General features: G+C 40.1%; 2 protein-coding genes across 3 annotated transcripts in view; one reads left to right on the plus strand and one right to left on the minus strand.

The window, feature by feature from the left end:
• The window catches only part of UCHL3 (ubiquitin C-terminal hydrolase L3), a 47,116-nt gene extending 34,683 nt beyond the window's left edge, over window positions 1–12,433 (minus strand). The window contains exons 1-2 of the mRNA XM_076362771.1: window positions 12,316–12,433; window positions 12,065–12,076 (exon numbers count right to left, since the gene is read on the minus strand). Coding sequence (XP_076218886.1) covers window positions 12,065–12,076; window positions 12,316–12,357 — 54 coding nt within the window. The 5' untranslated portion in view covers window positions 12,358–12,433. The remainder of the gene's footprint in view (window positions 1–12,064; window positions 12,077–12,315) is intronic.
• Window positions 12,434–15,894: 3,461 nt separating this feature from the next.
• COMMD6 (COMM domain containing 6) lies at window positions 15,895–26,142 on the plus strand. 2 transcript variants are annotated; one of them, XM_076362819.1, is made up of 8 exons: window positions 15,895–15,964; window positions 16,666–16,724; window positions 17,318–17,383; window positions 17,544–17,620; window positions 18,940–19,108; window positions 20,271–20,332; window positions 21,479–21,624; window positions 25,690–26,142. In XM_076362819.1, the coding sequence occupies exons 1-7, from the start codon at window positions 15,916–15,918 to the stop codon at window positions 21,603–21,605; spliced, it is 609 nt and encodes a 202-aa protein (XP_076218934.1). In that variant the 5' UTR covers window positions 15,895–15,915; the 3' UTR covers window positions 21,606–21,624; window positions 25,690–26,142. The 2 variants fall into 2 exon arrangements, with proteins under 2 accessions (XP_076218934.1, XP_076218928.1); XM_076362813.1 differs by lacking the exon at window positions 25,690–26,142 and having other exon boundaries at window positions 20,271–20,423; window positions 21,479–24,254.
• Window positions 26,143–26,518: the final 376 nt, after the last annotated feature.

Below are 26,518 nucleotides of genomic sequence, written 5' to 3' on the forward strand. Positions count from 1 at the left end.
TTATCTTTTTAGAAGCATAACAGAGTATTTACAATGTGAAATACATTGCAACAACCCATACTTTCCAAAATTTAAGGAGAATAAACAAGATTCAAGTTTTAATAAATAAGGCTGAATAAATCGTAGTGCTAACAAAGACACACAAAATCCCCATGTTTTATTTATTTAAACAGCTTTATGAAAGGGAAGTGAAAACACTCCCAACACTATTTCCTAAAGCATTAAAGCATTTCAGCCATTTTGAAAGTGTTTTGCCAGAAAATAGAGAAGTACTTAATATTCACTTTAACTAGAAATCATGGGTCAGAGCACGTATGAATAAACTTATATTATTTGACTCCATGAGTACTTCAGAATACCTGACACCAGTGCTTATATTGAGGCTGCTGGGTTTCAGCAATTCAAAAAAATTGTGATCTTCAATGGCCTTTTGAGCAAAGAGACACAAGATACATATTTTAGTAGGTGTACCTTTTAAGGTGTTCTTTTACATGAAAAGTCCTTTCAAACTATGATAGCGTAACATATTTTGAAGTAGACAAAGATTAAGTGCCAGACAATAATCATGAATCTTCAAGTAATTCTCAGTTGCTTCTTTAGAACTTCTGAACAGCATCTAAGCCAAAGGCTTTCTGATCATCTTTCCTATGCTACAGCTATATGTCACAATACAAAAAGTAATTTTGGGTCTTCTACCTAAGGTTAAGCCACTTAAGAAGGAAAGAGAGACTGTAGCACCTACTAAGCTTTGACACCCTTAGACTACAATTGGGCGCCCACTTTTTAATCAGATATTCTTCTTTTACTCAGATAAGTTATGTACCACAACAACAGTTGCAGAATTAATAACTATATATGATCTAAAACAATTTGAAATATTTGTGTTACCAGAGTCTAGAAGAACCTAACTGAATTCAGAAACTATTGTTACTATACACACACTGACCATTCATAATTATAAGAAAAAGCTAATTGTACACTGTGGCATACACAAATCCTATTTTGAAACACTACTTCTACTGGTAAAAGAAATACATTTTGCAGAAAAACTTAAAGATGTGGGAACCCTGTGTACTTTCCAAAAAGTTAACAGTTCACAACTTACTATCTCTCTGCTGGAAAAACCATATTCTATAGGAAAATCTTATCCAGTCACCTGGGGCTCTCGAGTTTAAAATAATAAAAGTCTGCTGAGAAACAGCTGCAAATTTAAATGCTTGGAAAAACATGCAGCAAGTAATAGTCCTCTATCCTCTCTAATGGAAAACCAATGAACTCCTAAAGCATTTCTTTAGCCAGCTCTCAGCAAAACCAACTCTGCGGTTCCCAATACTCTTCCCAAAAGTGATACTGTAGAAGACCAGAGTAATTTGCCCATTATCTTTCTTAGAAGGGAAAGACTACTTTAAAAGCTTCATCATACTTCCAGCCAACGCTATTTGAGGAAATCTATTTATTGATACATTTGCAGTAAAGATGCTTAAGAATCACATAAGATGATAAGCCTAAATGAAAGGCATAGATGACTCTCTCTTCTTTCCATAATCCACCTAGTGAGTAGGTTTACACATACGCACAAGAATTCAGTAACAGTTATGCCATGTTTGAGTAGATTCATACCTACATAGAAATAACTGTAAAAAAGACCCCAAATGAATATTTTATTAAAACAATACACAAGAACGTACAGTGAAATACAAGTGTCTTCGTCTAACACGAGATCCCTTCAAATAGCAGTTTCAACTTGTACTGGGCAAGAGGCAAGGTGGTTGTTTTTCAGGAGACATAGCCAAGGGGCTGACTCTCAATATTTAGAGATATAAAGGAGACAGTTTCTACAAAGGCTGAATGTATGGACAACAAGTATTTATTAAGAGTAAGGAAGATTTTTACCAGTAACACTTAGGAATATCTTCTACAAGGGGGCATAACGATAGAAAATATACATACCCTTAAGTTTATTAAGAGAATGAAGCTGCAGGTTGCAGCCAGTGTTTTGGGGAGGGGTGAACACAAACCCACACTTTACCATTTTAAATGCATTATTCTCTTTCTGTTTTACACTGCAAGACATGACATCAAAACCAAGGGCAAGTAAAGGCGATTTAAGTTTGAAAAAAGTGTAAAGAATATCTTGGAAAAATTAATACGGCTTTCTGTGTATCTACAGTAATAAACTATACAGTTCACAGAGCTAGTTCAGTATTTGATTCTGGCTGCATTGCAAAATATGGAGATTTTCTTTTCATAAGGCCATGTAAACACTTTTCCCCATTTTTCTCTTTTTCTTACAATACCTACTAATAATGAAAAACATGGACTGACCATAAATTCAAAGAGGAAAAAGAGGATGAGGGGAAAAATAAAGTGTCTTTATCAAGCTCTTAAGGAAATTTTGTTCCCTTATGTAGAGGTTTGTGGGACTGGGCACAAGTCATAATTAAGGCTTTGCAGAACCTACCCTTTTTGACTATTTTAAAAAACAAGGTAGTTTTGAAGTACAATAAGACAATTCACTCAGAAGACTGCTTATGTAATACATCAAGCTCTTTTGGTTCTGTACCACCTTTAAGTCTTGCCAAGATTGGGAAGAAGGCCAAATTATTACCTTTTAATGAAAATGGGGAAAAGGGAAAGTGTTAAGTGTTTACTAGCTGATGAAACAGAAGACAGTACATTTTGAACTCCTATTCTAACCCTCTAGGCTGTGAAGATAATTACCACTTTGTGAATGACAGAAAAAAAATTCTGAAGGGGGAGTACACATATGGGTGCATTAAAATATTATTTGTACTTCTAGTACTTTTCTTATGAAGCCAATGACTAATCTTTCCATCATTTTTACTGCTGTTATTCAGAACTGTGGGAAGAGTAATGCAACTGAAAAAATACCGCTTATTATTTTGCAAGATTACATGAAATAAGGGTGCAAAAACCCAACAAAATAAAAACAACACTCACTTAGAAAAAGACCCCACAACCAGAAGAGGCAAGTCTAGAAGGATCACATTAAGCTACTGGACAAATAAGTGATTTAGGTTCCCCTGTCCTGTTCTACACCAATGGGGAAAAAAAAAAACAACCAACCAATCAAAACAAACAAAAAACCCCCACAAACCCCAAATCAACAAAATGCTCCCTAAACCCAAGAAGAGCTACTCAAACTCCTAAATAGAATACTCAATGTAACTAAAACTCCACAAATATAGGGTGCCTTTCATTATTCACGTTACCATACAGCCCAGAAACTTTATAATCTAAGAAATTATAAATTTCAGTATACAATGAGAGTGATGACTAGAAGTGATGGTCAGCACTACAGGGAACAGCAAGAGCATAGGTTTGGTATGACAGGCAGTGATCTTAACACACAAGCAGCCTAACAACTTTATTGTAGAATAATAATTAAAAAAAAAAAAATACTAAGGAGAGACCCAAAATAGGCAAAGGGGTTATCTCTGTGTATCAAGAGGGTTTCATTCAGACCTGGAGAAAAAAAAAAAAAATAGAGATATCCTTCTGAAAATTTAGTAAGTAGATGATGAAAACTGGCAGCATAAGCCCCTATGTAAGAGAGACTGACAGATGGGTAACAGATGAACAATAGATGGCAGGATGGGAAGAACCCTTAAAACAAATACATGGAGCTTATTTTTAATGTGGAGACATGCAAAGAAAAAAAACGGAGTCCAATCAATGACACAGCCAGATAAGTAATCTTTTGCAATTGTGTTCTGAATGGATAAAAGCAAGGCAAGACTGTATTTAGCAAGGTCAGGGAGAAGAAATTTTGTAGGAATAAAAACAAGTTGTTAGGAACCAGAGCAAGTTCTTTAGAGGGACAAAACTCCATATTAGATATGACACAGGAAGGTCAGAAAAGAGAGGTCACAAGCAACAGCTTCAATTTTGGCAAGTTACCTGAATACCTTAGTTATAACTAAATTAAACCTCCTTTTTTTCCTCCCTCAGTCTTTTTCTAGCTCTTTCCTAGGCCAGACAAAGATGCTTGTACAAGGAGGAGTCAGTTATGCACCAGGAGGTGAAGCAACCCCTTCCCCACCGACAAAAGCATTCCTGTTTTAGGACAGCAGGCAGTATGATTTTTAGACAGTGTCATTCATAGGGAGGGACCTCTGCTGCTTTGCATTCCAATTACTCAGCGATTACCCAAGCAATTTTATTCTACAGATACCTATCGGATGGAGCAGTTAGGGTACTTTACACTGTATCTGAGGGCCCGCTCACTTTCAGCTGTTTACGTTCTCTTAGCTTATTGATACTACATACTCAGGTTAACATAAAATAGCAGCTTTATATTTCTTTAGATCTGCACAAGAGAGTGTTAGATACTCTTTTTCAGTCACTGCTTATCACATTGCTGGCTCTTCTTAATTTATATGTCTTCGAGCATTTACCTTAGAAAAGAAGATACTTGGCTACATTACAGAAGTCTTACAGGGGCTTAGGAAGAACAACAGCAACAACAAAAAACACCACATGTCTGTATCTAGCTTATTAACTTTTTCAGAACTTTATTTTTACTGATTGTTGTCATTTTTTCAGTTGTCTCTTTTCTTGTTATATTAAAATACCTTCCTGAAAAACACTTCTTGTTTTTTCACTGGTCCAGCTAACCATTAAACAAAAAGTCACTTCTGAAATTACTTTCCCCACGCACACCCCTTATCTGCACTTCTCATGAATTTCTCCTTTTTTCCCCAGTATTCCAGAAGGCCCTTCCTTCTCACCTGATTGTTACTGTTTTCAACTAGCTAAGGGAGAGTGCAGAGTGCTGAGACTCATCTCAGCAGTGCACAGTAGAACAATGAGAAACAATGGACATAGGTTGGAACACAGGAAATTTGAACTTGATAAGGAAAGCATTCAAAAATAAATTTAAAAAATAATTATTATGGTCAAACACTAGCACAGGCTGCCCAGGAGGCTGTGGAGCCTCCATCCTTTGAGGAATTCAGAACTTGACAAGTTCCTGAGCAACCTGTTTTTAACAGAACATGGTTCGACTACAGAACTCTAGGGGTGCCTTCCAGCCTACCTGATTCTATTCTAAATCACCACAAACTGTAAATCTGTATGTCTAAATGTCAGTTAATAGCAAAAACATTAAAATAAGCACATTTAGGCACGTTACCTATGTGGTATAACCTATACTGTTTCCATTGTCAGTACCACTACTTTAACCTACTAACTGTTAGGCACTGAAAGAAGCACAGAGCAGTTATCTGTAATACATGATTCTGCTCTGAGGCACGCTGGCTACCTTTAAGGTTAATGAAATTTATTTAATTAAAAAAAAGAGTTCATGCTTATTTATTAAAGAGCCTCAAAAGTAGAATGGAAACCCAGTGGACAAAGGCAACCTAGCAACATCTTGACCCAGATGACTTGACTTCAGCAGTTTAAAATAGTACTTCTGCCAACGCAGTTACACAGCCAGCAGGAAGATTTGATTTATGGGGTTGACAGAGATGTGGAAAGGGTAAGTGGGGTAAGAGAAAGTAAGGGTGTAATTCATTTTAACAGAAAACTTCTGAAGTAATTAATGCATAATTTAAATATTGTCTTAAGTAGCGATGCTCTTTTCCACTTTGTCTCTTGCATGTAAAAACAAAGTGAGGACAAACACTGAAACAAAACGGACTTTGAAATTTAGGTGCTATTAAAGTTGGATAGCATTTGCAAATATTTCAAGAGCACCACATTCTAAATGCTAAGGCATTATACTGAAGACTTTGAGTTTTCCACATTTTACTGTGCTATTTTTATACAAAGTTGGAACCATGAAAACATAAAACTGGCAAAATGCACAAATATTTCCAGACACTCAGATGCAAAAGTCAAAGAGCTTTTGTGGGGAGAACCAACTGTTATAATTCTCTTCTAAATGCAAATGCAAAGCAAGACACCAACAGAGTCTACATTTTATTGTACTTCTGCTCAGTGGATTAAAGCATCGCTGTATCACGACAAAACCACAGTTAAGACTTTCTTCTGCAAAAAACAAAATGTGCCTATGGCTTTAGGAAACTGGAAGGACTACATCTAAATAAACTAATGAAGACAATCAATATTGTAACTTTTTCATTAAAGCATAAGAATTTTTGGCACTGTTAAATTGAAGCTAATCTTTTTCCCTAGAAAGTAGTAAGACACTGCATAAAAAATGCCTGATGGAATTATCACCAAGAAAAAAAAAAAAACAGAAAAACATATTACAATTTATATAAATCCACAAATAGATGGTTGTATTCAGCCCCTTAAGTATCCAATTCTTATTAAACTAATGTACATTACAAATATGAATGCATAATATTTTGCTTTCAACTCTTTATACATCATTTCTAGAGGCATATTACAAAAACCTGCTTGTTTCAGAAGTGAAATTCCTTTACGGAAATAAGGGAACCACCCAAACAATATTTTATTGTTTGGGCATTATAAGGATATATTTCTTAACTCTTTCATTATGACATTTATGAAATTAAAATGAAGGGATCATTTTTCTATACATTTTAGAGAAGGCGTCTTTCAGACCATTAATCAAAATGACTGACGCAACAAAGTGGCGGCAGCTGTAGAAGCTTTAGTTCTATACAGCAAGTCAAAAGGCATACCAGAAGCAAATACATGGCTGTAACTTACGTGAGGTGCGTTGTTCTTCTTTACCAACTACTGCTCACTTAGAATGGCCACAGTATGGTCTTGCTCAAACAAGAGATGCTCCATTATAATAAACTTACTTGGGAAATTCAAGATTTACTACAAATTCTTCAATATCCTCAGTCACTGTATTTCAGGACCTCATAAAAAAGTTCAAGGAATACAGCCCATTTATCATCACTTTTTTTTAATTTTTTTTTTCCAAAATTTGCAATGAAGGAGGAAAAAAGAGAACACTTTCAACTTCATCAAAAATGTGAGAAATCTTACACCCACAAAATTCTTATCCTTCCAATTGTATTAGTTTCTTCAGGGTGTCTAAAAGAGCAGCACTGACTTACAGTTAGCGCTCCTGATCTTCACAATGAGAGGTATATATTTTTAACATATCCATCAAGCAGTTTCGAAACTTAATACTCATTATGCCCAGGCACTGCCATATATATTGAACCAGGCAGCAATGCAAAGCGCACAGAAAGCTGGGCTAACCAGCTGACCCAGGCTTCCTCCAAAACCTCCCTAGCGAGTGAGAGCTTTAGAATGCTCCGAACAGAGTCCTGAGGTGCAGCTACTGAGACATTGGTTCAAAACAGGACACCACGTTATGCTGTGAAAAACACTTAGAGACCTGTTTCTACGATCTAAACAATTATTCATAATGGGCACGAGCTGGATCAACCCACTTTTCCAAATAAGCTGTTATAGATGTTATTTTTACAGTGTACTAAAACCACCATTGGATTCTACTGATTCTGCTGGTCCTTTAAGCCAAGGAAAATGAGGAAGCAAGGAACAGCATCTTCAGTGCAACAAGATAATCTACCGCATGAACCACTATCACTTGTTTTCCACTCTGTAGCACACCATTCACTTAAACAGTGTTCGAGACAGTAAGAGTTTCCTTGTTACAATTTTTAGTTTATTTTATTGGAACAGAAATCAGAAACTCAGGAAAAAAGAGCACAATAAAAGGCCAGAAGTGGCAAGTACAAATAGAGGAATGAAGTACGTGGTTTTCTCAGCTTTCAATTACTGAGTAACGTACAAAGACAGTCAGTCTTTCCTTTCAGCTATTCATATGAGTAATGCTTTAAACCCCAAACCAAGTTGCAATTTTCCCTTTGTAACATATCTACCTATTTAAACTCAATCAGAGATCTATATAGCTTGAGATATTTTAAACTAGAAAAAGCCATTCAACAACTGATCTCACAGTGGACGTCTACAGTCCCTTCATATTTGTCCTTGTGCTTATTCTTTGCTATGCTGTGCCACAGTCTCAACACTTCCTCTTTGTTGGTTCTGTGGAAGGCTTTCTGGGGTATTCTCTTTACAGAAAGAGACAAACTGAGTCCTGGGCTTCCACTTTCTGAGGCTGCACTCATAATAACAGGCTGCTTTCCAAGCACGCACGCTATCTCCGCTATTTCCACTCTGCTTACAACAGAAGAGTTAAACTCCACTTCCCCACCCCCCAACTAAAAAAAAAAGTAAGCTTAGCTAAGCATTTTCAGAAGGACACCTCTGTTTCTTCACATCCAACATAATTTCACTCCAACACAGTACCTCATCTGTAAGTACTACCACCCAACACACTTCAGGAATTGTGGGCACTGCCTTTTCAATGACTTTGATCAGTAGGGCTTTCTTTTGGGAAAGCTTGTTGCGATAGCGTTGCAGAGTTCATAAAATGGAAAGACCTTTTAGGAAGATTAAAGTTTGTTTCCTCGAGATACTTAATTAATCTCTGTATCTGTCCGACACCCTTAAGAAATGTGTTCCGTAATTGGGTGAAGACTAGCTGTATCCAGTTTCTGCCATTTGTTCTGTTTCGTGATCTTTATTGCCCCTGTGACTTTAAAGCCACACCTGTCAAGGGCATCCATGGACTAAAATTAATTTCTTTATGTAGCTGACTCTCAGTACCTTAATGGCTTTAAAAAAAAAAAAAAAAAGTAGGATCAAAGGCCTGAAAATAATGCTGGAAGGTAACTAAGAATTGGCAAGTAAGCCCTGTGTGGCAAGAGGAACCCAAAAGCCACAGTCAGCTCTCAGTAGTTTAACTCTGAACTACCTGAAGCCAGTGCTTGAGCTTCATAATCAGATGCAGTCAATTACTCTAGCCTTATCTGGATATAACTAAGGCATGAGTTGACATGGTACCTTATCTAGGAAGTAAGGATATTTCTTAGAACATGTGAGATGAAGAAAGGTAAGAGAGATCGTGGGAGATCAAGAAAGATACCCACCAATACTACTTTTTTGTTTATCTATGCTCGCTAGGGAATCAATCAGGGGTTGCAAGCCAGATCGAAGGGACGTCATGATGAAGAACAATCAGCTTGTGTCTGATCTTTTCACTCCAAAAATTTGTATGCAGTCTGACTGTTTTGGTTTTTTTTTGTGGTAGAAGAAATTGAGAACAAGATACACAGCCAAACATCATCTGGTAAACAGTGGGCAGATAAACCCCCTTTTCTTGCTTTTTCTCTCCCATTAGTGGGGAAAGTCTTGTAAGAGATTCAGGAAGAAGGGCAGCACTGGTCACGTCAGGCCCCCCAGCTGAAGGTCAAAGAGAAGAAACCATTCCCTGTCATCACTGTACACAAAGTGGAGCTTTCAAAATGCTGAATCATCAACTCTATCTGTATCAGAGGTGGACTAACAACTCATTCTATCAGACTGTAGAAGTGGAGGGGAAAAAAAAAAAAGTATTGTGACAATTAAATTAGCACTGTATGGTACATTTAACTACGCTGACTTCTCTCTTAAAAAGATCACCACAGATATGTGGCTGTGGTATTCTGAGTGAGTCACTGCCATTGGAAATCTTTAAAGCTAAGAAAGAATTATTTAAAGGTTCAGAAACTGGCTGGTGAGGATAAACAGGAATATTCTAACACATATGCACAAAGAGAGATCCTATATACACTAACGATTTAGAAATTCCTAGACTTGTATTATAACATAAATGCTTTCAGATAGAGAAAAATTTTCAAGATATTTTGGAAAGATTTCACATACCCTACAACTAAGAAATACCACTTCTTCTCCATTATTGTCTGAATTTCTACCACAAAGACTGAGAGAGTCTCAAATTTGCAACTTACATTTCAAAACTAGAGAGCACACAGTACGGTAAGAACACATTAAAAGCAAATGAACCTGCATTTAGTGCATTTCCTTTCTAGTTACTATTAAAAAAGGCAATAAAATGATTGGTACAATAATCAAAATAGGCTATCCATTTGTTGAATTGTAATGACAGTTCTGACTACAATCTAATACTTAAGAATCCACGCATCTTACAGCTGACTGGAATTTTTGGGGGTTTTAAGAGTTCACTACCACACCTAGCAATAACGTTAACACTAAAAGAAGTACTATGTTCCAAGGATAGTCTAACACTCAACTAAAACAAATAAAATACAATTTAAAAAAAAAAAAAATAGCAAAAAAAACCAAACAAACCAAGAAACACATGGCTAGATGTCTGTGCAAAGAGATACATGTATTAAACTGCTACTAGAAACATATATTACAGCTCTTAGGGGCACACCATTGTTTTTTTTTAATCCTGAACAATTCTAGAATATTTTACAGAGCACAGCACAAAGTACCATAAAAAGAGTCTGTCCTTGCAACTAACTCAACAGGATTTTTTTAAAATGTGTTCGCAACTTCATTTGAATCTCAAATTACTATTATTGTTGTTGTAAGCAGGATATGAATAACTGGTGACTAATAGCCCTGCTGTTATACAGTTTACCAGTGTACTGATGAGATTAAAAGAACAGTGACTAATAATGAGAGGTATATGCATATTCAACACTGACCTTTTTTTCTTTTTTTTTTCCTTAACTTCTCAGTTAAGACTGGCAAAATATAGTGAATGTGGAAGTCTAACTGGTCTAAAGTGGCCTTTTCTGCACAGAAATATTAACAAGAAAATCCCTGCAGAGCAAGAGTTCCTATAATCCACGATCATCCACAATTGATAGATATCATCCATCATCAATGCAAAGCCAATGGGCAAGAGAGACAGGCTTTGAACACACTTAGAATTGTTCATTTAATGTTCTTCTAGGATTTTCTCCATATAATATAAACATGTAGCAATACAAAATAATTCAGATATTTGGAAAAAGTCACTAGTTTTTCCTCCTCAATTTCTACTTTACAGCCGACAGGACTTTATTTGTTCCATGATAAGCTCCTCTCAACATCTGGAAAGTGAGAAGTTAGAGAATTTGAAATTCTACTAGTCATTTATTCACATTTATTTTCTTCCAAACTGGAATTTAGTCTCTGAATTTCAAAATTTAAAAAAAAATCTAAAACATGAGGAAATTATAGCATACATTCAAGAAAAGCTCCCAGGAAAGGTTGTTAATTTTAACTCAGGACTGGGATTAAAAACTTCTCAAATTGCTCCACAGCAGCAACACTGTAAGAATTGTAAAATTATTTGTCCCAGGAAACTATAAAGCCAAGTACAAAATGACCCAGCATCAAATAACCCTTCACTCTCCTGCAGACTCAATTAGTATATTACAGCAACAACAAAAAAATACATTCTTCACACACAGATATTCCTGATTTCCAAAATATTCCAACAACATAGTTTTAAGAATGTCATCTTACCGATGGAAGCTTCAGAGTCTTTTGGCTTAAACACCATCCTTAACATTATCAATAGGCCTGCTGGGATCAACATCTGACCTCTTAATGCTTGCTAAATATACTCAAAATTATCACTGAGTACATGATGCAGGGCTGGAGTATGTGTGATTTCCTTTCGGCTAGTTTATCTAGCACTTAACATTGTTCTGTGGACTAGAACAAGCTTCCTTTTTCTAGTGTGGGTTCTACTACGCTAACAGAAACACCACCAACAAAATCATGTAGATATTGTCATGAATAAGTAGCAAAGTGCAAATATGGTAAAATGACATTATTTCTTACGGTCAGCCAAGGAAGAAAAAGACTGCGACACAGTGATGTAAGCAGATCCATACAAGTGCACAAAACCATCACGTACAGGTCCAGAACTGGCACACATTATATATAATAATGCTTTAATTAATGAATTAAAACCCACCTTGAAACACATCAGAAATTACATTACATTAATAGCCAGACCCCATCTATTCTCTTTTCCTTCACTGTTTTTTCTTTCATATAGTATTTTTACATGACGCTATGTACTCAGAGGTTTCAGGAGGTGCCAGTAAGGTCCAATATTAGAAGACTGCGCAGACACCCGTGGGGGAGGAAGGGGTAACTCTCGTTGGAGAAGCAGGAGTCTTTACTACATGAAAATGAAATGGGCCTAAAGCTGCAGAGAGACTAAAGGTTACCTCAAATAAAAGTTGCTTACCTGATTCGTGACCTGAAAAGCAAGCAGAAAACAGAGGGGAGTTAAGACCCCAGTTAGATCCGCGGGCTAAGACCTCCCCCGCTCCCTGCCCCCTCCAGCCGTCCCTCAGCCCGCGACGCTGAGCCCGGAGCGGCCCCGAGCCCTCTCCCCTCCGCCATCCTCCCTCCGGCCAGCAGCCAGGCAGGTAGGCAGCCCGCCCGCGCAGACCGGCAGCTCCCCCGCCGACCCTGCCCCCCGAGCCGGGCACTCACGTCGGGGTTGGCCTCCAGGGGCAGCCAGCGATGGGGCTCCATGGCGGTGGCGGCGGGGCGGCTCCTGCTGCCGGCAGTGGGCCGAACCTCGCAGCACGGCACTGACAGCGCCTCACGCCGCCTCGCCGCAGACCTGACCCGGGACCGCACCACCGAGCCGCGCGGACATGGGGGGAGGGGCGGAGAAGAAACCAACCCTCCCGCGCCCCCACGCGCACCTCTCCCCCGCTGCGGAGCGGCGGGCCGAGGCGGCGAGCACGGCGATGAACGTCTTCCCCCTGCGTGCTCCCGGGCAACGACGGCCCGAAGAGTTCCCGCTTCCCACCCTCTCGGCTCCCCCCGGCAATGGACTCTCCCAGCGGGGCAAAGGGTGGTGCCTCGACCGCCCCGCCCCGCGCTTGCTCCCAACCGCCGGGGCCCGCGTGGTGCGCAGGAGCCGCTGGGGGGCGCTCCGCCGGGCCCGGCCGCTCGTTTGCGGGGAGCGCCGGAGCCCGCTCCCGGGCCCGCTGCCGCCGGGGCCGCGGCGGGAACCGGCGCTGGAGGGGAAGCAGGCGCCAAGCCGCTCGAACAGCCGCGCCCCTCTCAACCGGCCTCCGGCAGCCAAACTGAACCGCAGCCGTTCACCGGCGGCGAGGTGCGTACGGCGTTCGGGAAAACGCACCCGTGGGAACGGGATAGGCCACGGAGCGAGACAGGACAAAGGGATTCAGACGGAACCGTAAAGCAGTGGCAGCAAGCAGCCTCCACGTCGCCTCAGGAGACTTCAGCACGTGTAGCAGCAAGGACACAGCTGGTGAGGTCCCCGTACGATCCGCCAAAGGTTACTCTAAGATGCATTAAAACCAATTAAAAATAGCATTTCTCTTCTAATGCTGGGAATCCCCTCATACCTTCCCGTCTCAGGAGCATAAACGTACCACTTCTTGGCCTTTTGGCTAAGATCAAGCGTAGTGTAATATATACATATCATATACAGTGTAATATATGTTTTAGATATGTACATACGTATCAGATTTAGTGTTACACCTTCTTTCAAGTTAATTCAGAAAAGCTAAAAATGAAGGAACGCATCATTTTTTGGCCCCAGCCCTCCCCGACTGCTTCTGCTCACCGCTCCCTACAGACTGTGGCTGACCTACGTGGCCCCTTGCAGCACCTGCATGAGACCTTGCATTTTCAGAAGAGGACGTTTGGACAAGGTTTTTGTAGAAGCCCATGAGCGGGACCTCCAGGCCTGCCCAGCATGCGACCAGAAAGATCTGGGGCAGCGGGAAGCAGGTGGTTGAGCGTGCACGTACGTCTAGGGTGAGCAGAGAGGCTGCAGGAAAGATAAGAGACTGCGCCAGTTTACAGGCAAATCAAAGAGCCCCACGAGAGAAGGAAGCAGTATAATACGAGCAAACGGTGTCTCTAGGTACTGCAGAGACGGGAGTACCAAAGTGCCAGGCGGCAGTCAGGGTAAGGCGTTGGGGATACCATACAGTCGAGGGCCCAGGCGCTGGAGAAACCCAGTTAACAGATACACTTTCTCCTGTCTGCCTGAAGAACTTCTTGAAGAACTTGGTGTGGCTCTTCAGAGTGTTGATGCAAATTACGCCCCGTTCTGTAAATGTTAAGTTTATGAAATGGAGTAAGTTACCTAGTGATGTTTTTATTTTACCCCCCGTAATCACTTAGCAGGACTACGGTGATGCTACATGCCTGTGCCTGAAGCTTCTGTGTTGACCTACCAACAATACTGTAGCGCATCTCTTCAGCAACCCAGCCCACTCGCAGCTCATGAGATTTGTCTTCTAGTTGCTATACCAAGTGTCTCCTCGTATTAAGTTCTCCGTCCTTATCTTGCTAAAAGATGGGCCTGTACTGTCAGATCACCTTTACAGTCTGCATCTACCTTCCTCTGCCACAAAAAGCTTCACAGAGCACACTTACAGAAGGCAGAATTTTCTAAAGACGCAGAGTTTAATTCTGTGGATGGGCGGGCAAGCTGAAATCTTTGCATACTTCACCACCTTCTGTTCCAAATTCAAAGAACTGAACGGGTGTTTACGCGTTGATGAAAAATAACTCCAAATTTCAGCAAATGATTCTGTAATTGCCAAACCGCCGCCATATTCAACTTCACATCTACCTCCGCATCTTGCAGAAAGAATGAAAAGTAACGTAACAAATATTAGTCATAGTGCTAAAGGCACTACTAGGAGACTTGATGAAATTGTAATATAAAATAATATGTAAAGTTCTCTAGATAACAAAGTACGTAATAGAGTTACCTAAGTTGAGAAGAAAGAGATTGTTAAGTCAAGTCCTTGCTATCACAGACAGATCTTACCGGTACCTACGTTGCTACTGTTTTGACAATCATGAGGTCATAAAAACATGTACTACTCAAAAACATTTGCATACTTAATTAGATACTTTAAAAGAGGCCAAGATCAGACAGACCATAAAAGTATAAAGCTCATAAACACACACCACGTTCCATCATAATTACTCTTCTCCTGAAGTATCTTCTAAATTCTTTCATTAACATTTACTGAAAATACATAATTTTAAACTAGCAAGCGCTACTGCGTGACAAGTTATGTTTTATTACTCTGTCACAGTCTTACAATAGATCTGAGATTGTAGCATTACAATATAGAAAAAAGCTAAAAGCAAATGTAAAACTGGTTACTAGAAAAATCTAAGAATACTTGCTATTTTTAAAAGGTGAAACTGGTGGAGGATCAGTGTTGTTTTAGGGCTCCAGCCACAAACTTACTTCAGTTCAGTTCAGTATGCAAAGCTTACTGAACATGGTTCAAGCCGTAGTTTTACAACAAATGGCCATTTTCCCATTAAACTGAAGACAGAGTTTATCTACACAGATCATCCATGAACCGCGCAGTTTATCTGCAGGTGTACAGGCCGATTCCACAATACACCCGTACAAAGCACGGTTACTCTATGGATCCAAGTTCAGTACACCGCGTGTACTGCACACACACGAACAGTGCGTGGTTTGTGTACCCCAGACACAAAGAGCACCGAGACAACCCTGACGCCAGATAACAACAAACGGAACTGAGTACACAACCCCTTGCGCAAGCCAGGTGTGACTTGGACTGGCGTTTCCAAAAGCCTCCCCAGACGATCCCTCACGCCAGCGCCGTTTCCCAAGCCATCGCTAGCCTAAGCACCGGCGCAGGGGCCTGCAGCGGGAGGGCACGGCCGGCCTGAGGCGAAGCGCGGGTAGGCCCGGCAAGGCCCCGAGCCACTATCCGCAGGTGACCTTTTCCACCCGCTGCCTGCAGACCCCGTAGTCCCTTAAAACGCTGTCCTGGTTTTACTTGCACCTATTTAAGAAGCGATTTACGTCGAGGAGGACAACACCCCCCCTCCCGCACCCGGCGTCCAGGCGGGATAAACGAGGCGGAGGACGCGGGCCCGTGCGCGGGCAGGCCCCGCCCTCCCCCAGGGGAGAACGGCGCATGCTCTCTGCCCGGCAGCCAATAAGGGAGAGGCCGCTGGCCCTGCCTCGCTCTGGTACCGCCCGCAGCCAATCAGGGCGGCGAGCGTTGTGTGGCGGAAGTCGGGCCTCGGCGGGTGCGCGGCGCCATGGCCGCCGGTTCTGCGGTGGTGCTCGCGCGGGCGCTGGAGGCGCTGGGTGAGGGGGAGGGGACCGGACCGGACCGGACCCCGGTGTGGGGGCGGAGGGGAGCTGAGGGGGAGCTGGGCCCACCCGGGCCCGCAGGGTGGGGTTGTGGAGGGGAGCGCGGCCGGCCGGGGGTGCGGGCGCTTTCCCCCCCCCCCCGCCCCCTCCTGAGGGCTTAGCTGGGGGGCCGCCCCCGCGGAGCCACCTCACCCGGGGCGAGCCGTTCCCGGTGGGTCCTGGCGAAGGCTTGTGGTGGGCCAGCGGGGTCTTCCCGGGCTGTCCGCGGGTCGCCTTGGGGGCTTCGCCGCCGGGAGGCGGCCTGGGCGTGGTAGCGTAGCCTTAGGGAGAGCAGCGGTCCCGTGCTGCTGGTGCCGGAGGGCAGCCCGGGGCACGCCCGGCTTCCCGGTAAGCTGGGGGACTCGGTGTGGATACAGCTCCACAGGGTCGGGGGTTTTTTTCAGGGCTGTCAAACCGTGCGATTGCATAGACTCTGTCTGGGGCTCTGAGGCCTTATGGAGTGGCTCCTATTAGACTTTACTTGAGATGATGAGCAGGTTATGTTAATGTAATTCAAGACAAACTCCCTTAAAGAAAGCTTTGCTTTTAAGGTAAATGCATGCATGATGACCTAGGAATTCTTCAGAGAGAGATTAGATTTATTACTATAACCCTTTAAGGATTTGCTTCTGTTCACGACTGCTTGTGTTTTTCAGATGTTGGTGGTGCAGCAGATAAGATTAATTTAATACCTCAAGACTTTTTTGCAGAACTGGTAAGCAGGGCGATAAATGCGATGTGGAAGGGCTTCTGGCACGCTTTGATTCTAGGAAACCTTTTTGTTTAAGCTCTTCTTGTTTTTGTCTCTTGCAAAGGGAACCTTATGTATGTGGTAGCTTGGATATACGTGACTCATAAAGTGGACCCGTCCTGCTAAGAGCAATAGGATTGCTTTAAATTTATGTTTTTATCACAAAAGATTTTAAAAAATGTATTTTTGCCTTTCATCTAAATGAAGTATCAAGCTAGCTTGTTTAGAAAACATTCAGCTTGTTTACTGTAGTGTGCGCTTGAACAGGATGACTGTTCAATTAGTATGAAAATGGTGTGTTAAGTAGGAATAGCTAGTGAGGTAATAACTAAAAGTCTTGACTGAGTTTATTTGCTTTTCTTGGATCTGATATAATTTTAAAATCAGTCATTTCAATGACTTTATTCTCTACCCTGCATTTAAAGCATCCTCCTGTTGTCCATTTTTGCATTAACCAGTTTTCTTTTTTGTTTTGTAATCTCCAAGTGTTCAAACTAGCTTTGTCTTTTATATTAAAATATGTATTAAGAATGTTTTCAAACTTACTTTCTTTACAGTGTGAACAAATAATTCAACATCTGAACCGTAAGATCCCAGGTGTAAATACAGCTGAACTGTGTCAGGTAGGTTTGGATACTAGCACCTATGAGCAAGTATATTAGCTGTATATGCTGTAAAGGATAGATTCCCCAAGTCAATTTTTTTGTGTGTGTGTATACAAAGAGGGTTTTATTAATGCATAATTTATTATTATTTGTAATTGTTTGAACGTTCTGTTTCTAGAGAATTCAAACATCTGGGATTGAGATTAATGTTGGTGACCTGGCAAAAATAGCTAATATTGTTTCCTTTCTGTTTAGGTAAGCACAAAATAATTTACTTTGCCTCATGTCTTTTTTTTTTTTCCCCTCCACACCAACTTAATAGTGGTATTTAAAAGTGACATCAAATGTGGGTATAAAATGAACTGATTTGGGAAAAGGGCGAAAGTTTGTAGCTCTCAGTACACAAAAAAATAATTTCTGGGCTTAGTTTATGTTCTTAAAAAATTTGTAGTTACTTAACATATAGTTTCACTTTTTGTAATTAAAAAAACCCCCAAAACTAAAGAGAGAAAATGGTTCTAAGATTCTGTCTGCAAGCTTTAGAACTACTGGCAAAATAAAAGAGGAAGTTAAGCTCAGGTCTAAAGCTAAGACAACTAGGCCTTTGCCTGGAAGAAGCATGTTCTAAAAACTTGATTCTTAGAGATTAGAAACCAGCATTTGTGCCCGTTTGAAGGGCACGCAGTTTTATCATGTTGAACTCTGCTATGATAAAGGTTTTTAGGTAGTATTTTCAGCTGTTGTTTTGCTGTAAGTTTTTCTATTTGCAGAAAGATAAAATTTTCAAGATCTTGTTTGTTCTTTTAATATCTAGTATCTAAATATTTGTTGTAACATTAATATGACTGAAGAAAATATACTAGTAGAAATTCAACATGCTACTTTTTCCTCTATAAAATGTAAAGCCCTAAATTATATTAGACCATGCTACTTGGAGGACCAACTCTCTTTCTTTTTTGTTAATGTCTCTTTAAGAGGAGTGGATCTGCATGAACAAACCTAGAGTGGGAATTTTTTTTTTTACCTGTTTCTGTAGAGGAAATTGAGTGGCAATTTTCCTCTAGACTTGCTGCCTTTTCAGTTGAGGGTTTATTGCATCATTTGCCTCCTGTTAGTACTGATTATACCATTACCTAGAGGTCCTTGCTTGCCTTTTGGTGATACTTAAATTACCTCTCCTAAATGTTTAATTAAACTGCCTTGTTTCTAAAGTAATAATGTTTAACTGCTCTATGCACGCATCTTTCACTGAATTATGCCTTTTTTCAGTTGCAACAGCACTTGGAGGCTGTGATTATTTTTGTTTCAATGTTGTGTGTTGTGCAAGCCCAGCAAAGCTTGGTCTCTGCATATTAAGACACATTAAAAGTCAAGTCATGTTGTTTCTTGCATGTAGATACAAAAGATTAGTAAAATATTCTGGCGAGGAAAAAAAATCACGGGCTGCCTAATTATTGTAAAGTATATAGACATGTAAAGCAGAAATAAAAATTGCCTATTTGGCGTGAAGTGAGAAATTTTATTAAATTCATGGAAGATGAAATTGATGCGGTCTTCTTTGGATATACCTATAGCACAGCAGCCAGAAACAATCTCTCTACGGAAGAACTCGTCACCACCTTGGGCAATGCAGTCAGCGCGCTGCCAAAACATGCAGTTCAAGTTATTCGTCATGTATGGAATGAGCAGGGCAAATCCATTAGTATGTCAGAAGATGCAAGAAATATGGCCACAGTGGGGCAGGTAACTAAATGACAAAGTGCAGTTGAGCTAACTACTACGTTTTCAGAAATGTCAGTGCTTCATTGTGTACATTGTATTGTCAAGCACATGGTGGTATCTTGACTGCCGAAAGCTTTCCTATATATATATATGTATGTATGTTTCCAAATGTCTACCCAGATAAAGAAGCATATACAATGAAGGTTGTCTAAATGCTGAACAGTTTTCTAATATTACTGTTTGGATGATAAAGTCACATTTCATACCTTCTTAAAAATCAGTGCTTCGTAGTACTATTAGGGAAGGTGAGTGGCAGTCAGTGTGGCAGACAAGTGTATTAGCTGTTTATGTAAATCTGTTTGAAATGTAATTTGAATTGTTGTTTGGAGTTGATAACACCAGCACTTGATTGTTTTAGGCTTTGTCTCCCTTAAGTTTAAACTCTTTTTAAAGATACTTTCTGTCAATTACCAGCATTCCTTTTTTTTCCTTTTTGAAAAAATAACACAGAGTGTATTTGCATGTTAAGATCTTTTTTCCTAACAATAGTTTAAAAGAGTACAGAATTGGGGGGGAGGGGGGAATCTTTGAGGCTTGATAGTAAGCTTCTGAAGGCTCACTTCACTTCTTTATTCAACAGTTCTGCCTATCATAAAAGGCTAAAAATGATAACTTACCTCTCTGAAATGTTTTTATGATGTACTTTGATTTATCTAAAATACAATTATGAAATGCCTTAATTTTTTTCCATTATTGCTATTATAAAATCTTTGTGCACTGTCTTGAGGTTTTTCTCATGTTTCCACTTGATTTAGAAACTTTAAAAAAAACCAACAAAACAAAACATGACAAAAGCACGAGTGATATACAAGCCAGGTCAACTCTGTGACTCAGGCTCCTCTTACTAGAACTTTAAATAGACTGTACTTGACTATTGACAGTGCTTGAATAAGGAAAACAGATTAAGTGAAGTAACTTACTAAATTGCTTATTTTTTCACTATTAAAAGGAAGGGCAGATGATTTTGTTTCACAATAGCATCTGAATGTGTATGTTTTGTTTCCCATTTGGATATGAGCCCTAGATGTCCTATATTGTCTGTAAAACATCCATCCAGCAGAATAGCAATGGTAGGCTAGATCTCTTCCTTTAACACTGCTTCCAATGATTTTCTTCTTTGTAGTTTGTAGATATTAAGTGGAAACTGGGAGTTGCGATGAGCTCTGACACCTGCAGGTCTCTGAAGTATCCTTATGTTACAGTGACGCTAAAAGTGGCAGACCCTTCGGGACAAATAACAGACAAATCTTTTGAAATGACGATCCCACAGTTCAAGGTCTGTAATCAGTGTTACTTGATTCAGTCTCTTAAAACAACAGTGACATTGTTGTGAAGGAGCAACTGTATACCTTGATGCATACGTTTGTGTTGCTTATTTACCAATACAGTCATTCAAAGATGAACCATTAAATAATTATTTAAAACACTGAAGTGAAATACTTATTTCATAGCATTTAGTTCTACATCACTTATCCAAAAATGTTAATTTAGAAGTAATTAATCTGTTCTCTTACAAATAAGCTAACAACTGAAGACATAAAGACTTTTGGACCTTTCTTGTCAGCTGTCACTCTGCCTTATTCAAAATGGATGGAATATTCTAAATCTATGGAACTGTTCCCCAGCCTCAAAATCTAGAACTTGGGTTAAGCCTAACATTTACTAATGATTAGGAATGGAGGTCAGTCTGCTTTGTCACCACTGGCTCTTAATTGCTATGCCTTCATCTATGAACTTATGTAACTTTGTTTAATTTTGCATAAATGTGGCACTTCTGTTGTCATTCCTGTTTAAAGGGCAAATACATCACATAGAATATGGTACAAGCTTACAAATAAATAAATCCTTGGAGTTGAACTGGCAGGAATTTGAGAAGGATACTGTGAATCCTTAGGTGTTGTGAAATGTATTCATTCTGGTTGAAACCTATTTAGTAATTTGCTGTTCAACTACTATCAGAAATGGATGCTATACTTGAGAAGCCTGGATTATTTCAGCTGGGGATAGACACACTTGCATAAGAAGGTTTTTTGGTGGTGGGTTTTTTTTGTTGTGGTGTGAGAGCTATTTTGTATTCTTCTTTCATAGCATCTTCTCCTATTAATAGGCTAACCCATGCAAATAAGGCATCACAGATTTAATAGTGAATGTGCCCAGATGCCAACCAGCCCACAAAAAGAAAAGCAGAAACTTTCAGTTCAAGCTGCAAATTGTAACTGAAGAGGGAATGTGAGAAACATGGATTGTGATTTTTGTCCAACATGCTAGTTTGAACTACAGTTCAAGCTTTTCTTCAAGCAACTGAAATTTACCTTAACTCTTGCTTTTTAGAACTTCTTCAGACAGTTCAAGGAAATGGCGGCTGTTCTGGAAACAGTTTGAAGAGAACTCTTTTATTTACACTGAAATGTCGGACAGACTTAGATCAAGTAAACTTTCCGTCCTGCACAGGGAATAAAGTGCCATTGTTCAGCAAGGTATGTATCCTTGTCGTCTTGACAGGTATTTGTCAACGTCATCCTTGCATTGCTGTGAAGATTTCTTCGCTTTTGAATACTTGAAGCCAACTCTGCAGTGTTTGTGAAAATGCATTCAGCTTTGTTCATCCTGGTAGACAAAAGATCAGGATGTGTACAGAGAAGCATCACTGTAGACTTTCTAATATCCAAGAGTAAGAAACTACACATTTAACTCTGGAGTGTGGAAAGACACCTGAAAATGTTGACTGGGAAGATACTGAGAGAAGTGTAAATCCTATGTTAACACTTTTGTCTGTACAATTGAGATGCCCTTGGACTCAACGATAACATTAAGTATAAGGAGTATATGAAGTTACACATAACAAGCATACAGTTATTCTTGAAGAATAGCAATGTCAGGTAGTTAGTTGCGGGTATTTGCAGACCTGGCTTCCAGTCGTCTTTTAATAACTGGAGAATGTACTTGTCCTAACAGCTTGTTTATTTCAAATACCTATTTCCCGCCACCTAGGCTTATAAAAACTGAGTTAATGCATTAAGCTTTTCTGGAGACCCAAAATTTATTCTCGGAATTGAAGCCCAGAGGCTAATTTTAAATAAAGGTAGAAATGTGAATTTAATTCAAAAGCATTTTAATATATTTTTGCCTTTGCATTTAATCCCATTCTAATCTGTGGCACTCTGCTTGATGTAGCTGCCTCACTCCAAGCTCTGAACTAGAAAAGTCAAGAGGAAACATGAAAATTCAGGCTGGAGTGTTAGCCAAGCACATCAGAGAAAGGACCACACTAAAAGTCAGCAAGATTTCTTTGCTTGTTGTATTGTGTGCAGGAGTCCACTGGACTGTGTTGCGAGCGCTTGCTCTCGGAGAATGTCCTGACCAGCAAAATTTTGACTTTGATTCCGAAGAATGGGGATATTTCCAAAGGGGGAGTGATAAATCCAGTGTGCTTGCATGCTGTCTTCCCCCCCCCCCCCCCTTAAGTTTTCCATAAACAAAACACGTCCCACTATATTTGCAGTTTGCAATAAAAACAATACTGTTGCATTTCAAGATGTGCTGGTGGTGTAGTAGAGCAAGTAAATCTGAAGAGAGACAATTCATACTGATAAGCAGACTGAAGTTTATGCTGCAACTTCAGAATGGTAGAGACTGAGAACCAGTTTTGCTGGGACAGTTCCTCACTGATTTCAGGCCCCCTTAAGTGAGAACATCTACCTTTCTAACCCACTTGCATTTTTTTATTAACTTTTTTAGAAGCTGGCTGAAAGTCATTGATACAGGTGATGCCTGCCTTTTTGTGTCATGAAAATAAACTGCAGCACGCAATCCTTTCAATAAAGAGAGATACACCCCCACTGTTTGGGCATTATGCATGGTGCATAAAAACAGTACTTGGAGTTGCTTAGAAGCCCAAATAAGTGGAACAGTGTCGGCTTTAACAAAAGATAGTGAAAGTTTTGGGCCGTGGCTATTGATCTGGATGATACTTCCTTTGTGCTGCTGAAGTCCGAGGTGTTTGCTTTGTGGCTGGGAAGAGCAGATTGCTCTTTTCTGGGGCCCTCTCAATGGAATGTCACAAAACGGTCTCAGGAACAGACTTCCCGTTTGCCTTTTCCCTTGTCCGTCTGCAAGGGCTCGGGGCTGAACATAGTGCAGAAAATCCTCCCTGTGTGTGTAAAAGTGATCTGAGCAGCTGATTTTTTTTTTTTTTAATATGGAGAAGTTGGACTGTAAGGCTGCTATAACTGGAAAACATTGTCATGCTTTGGCCTAGTGAATTAATTGGTTTACATCAATGCAAGAGTTCCAGAAAAAGAATACTTTTTTTTTTTAGTAAAGCTGGAGCCTTACAAATACTTCCCATTTGTTCTAATGCAATTAAGTTCTTCATATAGCTGGAAATATTTGTGCCTTCATTGGAACTGGATGGAAAAGATTTAATTAATCATGTCTTACCTTCTAGAAATGATTTAGTAGACGCTGGAAGGTAATGAGGAAACTCAGTTACCATTTTTGCTTGGTCCATCACCAAGAGGAGAAAGTTGGCAGCCTTTGAAAAGTCTAATTTACATTTTGTCAAGTCAAATATTCTAGAAATATTAATGAGTATTTTTGAAGTGTCCCTGAACTCCAGCATGTTGTAACTCTGGCTGGAAGATGCCTGGATGTGTGTACTATACTAGTTTACTGTCTGAGAATTTTCAGAGGTGTTTATGGACATCTAGGAGATGTGATTGAAAGTTGGCTATGTACTCAAACTTCTGAGATTTGTCCTGATCGCTATCAGTAGGAATTCCTATACTTAGTAATGGAAGAATTGAGTACTTTGCTAAAAAAAAAAAACCAAACAAAAAAAAACCCAAACAAAAACAAAAAAAAAAAAACCAACAAAAAAAACCCCCACCAAACTAAAAACCTAACAGTTTGCAGGGTAGCAATATTAACATGTGCAAACAAGCTGTTGAATTGTTTGTCTATATGTGCAGAAACCAGAACTTTTCAAAGAGAATCAGGAGTCCTTGCGTGTTCCTAATTCTACTTGTTGATTGATATGAAATTGTGTAACATGAATATTTTTGTAAGTCCACAAACGGTCATTAAACATATAGGTAACAAAGATAAAGATGGTCTGTCTTTTGTTTTAAGCCTACTGCATGAAAGTCTGTCTCGTAAATGCTATAGTGGGTGAAGTTCAGGACTAGACTATGACTAAACTTCTTTCCTTATTAGATTAGGATGAAGTTCAGACATACGCAGTCTTTCTCTGTGGTGGGGTACCAGGGAGCTGAGGGATAACTGCAGGCTGCAAGGAACGTTTGTATCAATTACTTACAGCTAGACAAAATGTTGTATGGAACCAGGAAAAGACAGGGGACATATGAGATTAATGAAATTTTGCAGGAAATTGCATTCAAGTGGTTTTCTTTCCTTAATTGTATTTAGGAGACAAGTAAACAATTTTTCTTTTCAACATTTGCCTGGAACAGAGCAAGAGGAAGGAAGGGGGGGGGGGGAAGGGTCTTACACAGTAAACAAACCCAAGGGAGGGAATAATGAAGGAATCTCCTGGCAATGACTGTCTGTTGTCTTCATCACGTGACTTTTTTTTTTTTTTCTTTTTGCATTAGTTTCAAACACACCAGCCCACTTGCAGAAAGCTATTTTGTAGAAAAATGGAGAAAGGCGCACAGAAAGAGTGCACAAATGGCTGTAGTCATGTCTGTGTGCTACTGTTTTAAATATTTAACTTCTGCATACTTTGGCCTAGTCATGGCCAAAGTAAAAGCATGTCTCTGTTCCTGCTTCTGCAAAATTGTACTGCCTTTCTTTAACCACGTTTTGAACGTATGTAACCTTGTTGTTCACTGTGAGCCTGTCTCCCTTTGTTCTTTTTACCTTCCCATTTTCAAGCCTTTGCACTCTTATTTGAACACCTGAAGATACGTTAGCTTGGACCAATTAAAAACAAAGGTAGAGAGATAATAAATTGGGGGAGAGGAAGAATGTTGTTTCTTCTTCCTGCTTGCCCTGTTCCCTATCGTATTTGACTGTTTTATTACCCTCTCAACTGTGGGTATAATGAGAGAGTAATTTCCACTCCTTTGCAGAGGCATGCAGGGTTCTTCTGTTTAAGCCCTTGCGGGTACTAGAATAATACGGAAAAGTGCCCGAGTCATTTAATCTACCTGCAGCAAAAAATGCCCCATCTCTGAAGAACCTTTGCAACAGGGGGAGGGACTTAAAATTCAGCAGCCTCTATCCTATCCAGTACCCTGTGGTTGATCGTGGTACTGCTCATTTCCCAGGCAGACTTTTGGTAAAATGTTACATGACTCTTGGTTGGGCTGCTAGCTTACCGGGCATTCACTTGATCAGGAAGTTGGATCTGTGCAGGTCAGTACATGACATAACGAGTGCCTCGACCTGGCTTGAGCTTGCATGGTATGCTGCTACAGTCCTCCCTTCCTGAGGCTCTATCACCTCATGAACAACTGGATTTGCTTGTCACTGTGCAATTTTGGCCAAATGTTTCCTTTATTTTTGTTTCTGCCGTACAGCACTGTCCATACGTACTCATCCGGTTCCACTCTTGGTGCTTGAGTGCGTGAAGAAGCACGCATGTTAGAGGGATGATGCTCAGCGCTCCTCATACCCAGCCCTGGATGCTTTGAAAGACTTCCTGACTCTTGTTTCCGAGGCTTTTCTGAGGGGAGGTGGAGAAATGACCTGCCATTTGAACTGAGTTGCTGGGATATGTCTGTTAATTATTTATGACTTTGTGTCATTGAGAAAGTAAGGAAGCTGAGATTGCTGATCTCTGTGAAGGCTAATTTTAGTGTTTCTGGGTTTCCTCTTCCCTGTACTGCATTTTCCTCCTACGGCTAATTACGGTCTAGCTGCCCTAACCTGAGAACCATTTCTGTTCAATATGTGTAGGTGCCATAGTTTCCAAATACTCTGTTAGCGTTTACATTACAAATATTGTCATATTGCAAAATTGGAAATTTCAGTGTCAGTTTTGTGCTTCGCACACTGAGCTTTGGAACAGTAAGCTTTAATATGCATATTAAAAAAGAAGGAAAATTCTATTATTTCATACAATAAATTTCTGTGCCATAAAGTATTTTAAGAGGACTTTGTCATAGCATCGGTCACCAGGTGGCACTGCTGCATACAGTCTTGATACACGGTAATCCTTTTGAGAGCACGTCTGGCGATGGGATAAGGACTTCTGGTTTTCTCCCCCGCGTAGCTTGTATCTGGAACTGCACGCATTCACGTCACCCTAACTTCCATCCTACTTCTCAGATTGTAGGGAAATACTCTAACTTCTGTGTTAATTATCAAAAAGATGAGCGTAAAGATTTCCAGTGCCATAAACAACAT

This window comes from Aptenodytes patagonicus, chromosome 1 (genome assembly GCF_965638725.1).
Source record: "Aptenodytes patagonicus chromosome 1, bAptPat1.pri.cur, whole genome shotgun sequence".
Lineage (NCBI taxonomy): Eukaryota > Metazoa > Chordata > Aves > Sphenisciformes > Spheniscidae > Aptenodytes > Aptenodytes patagonicus.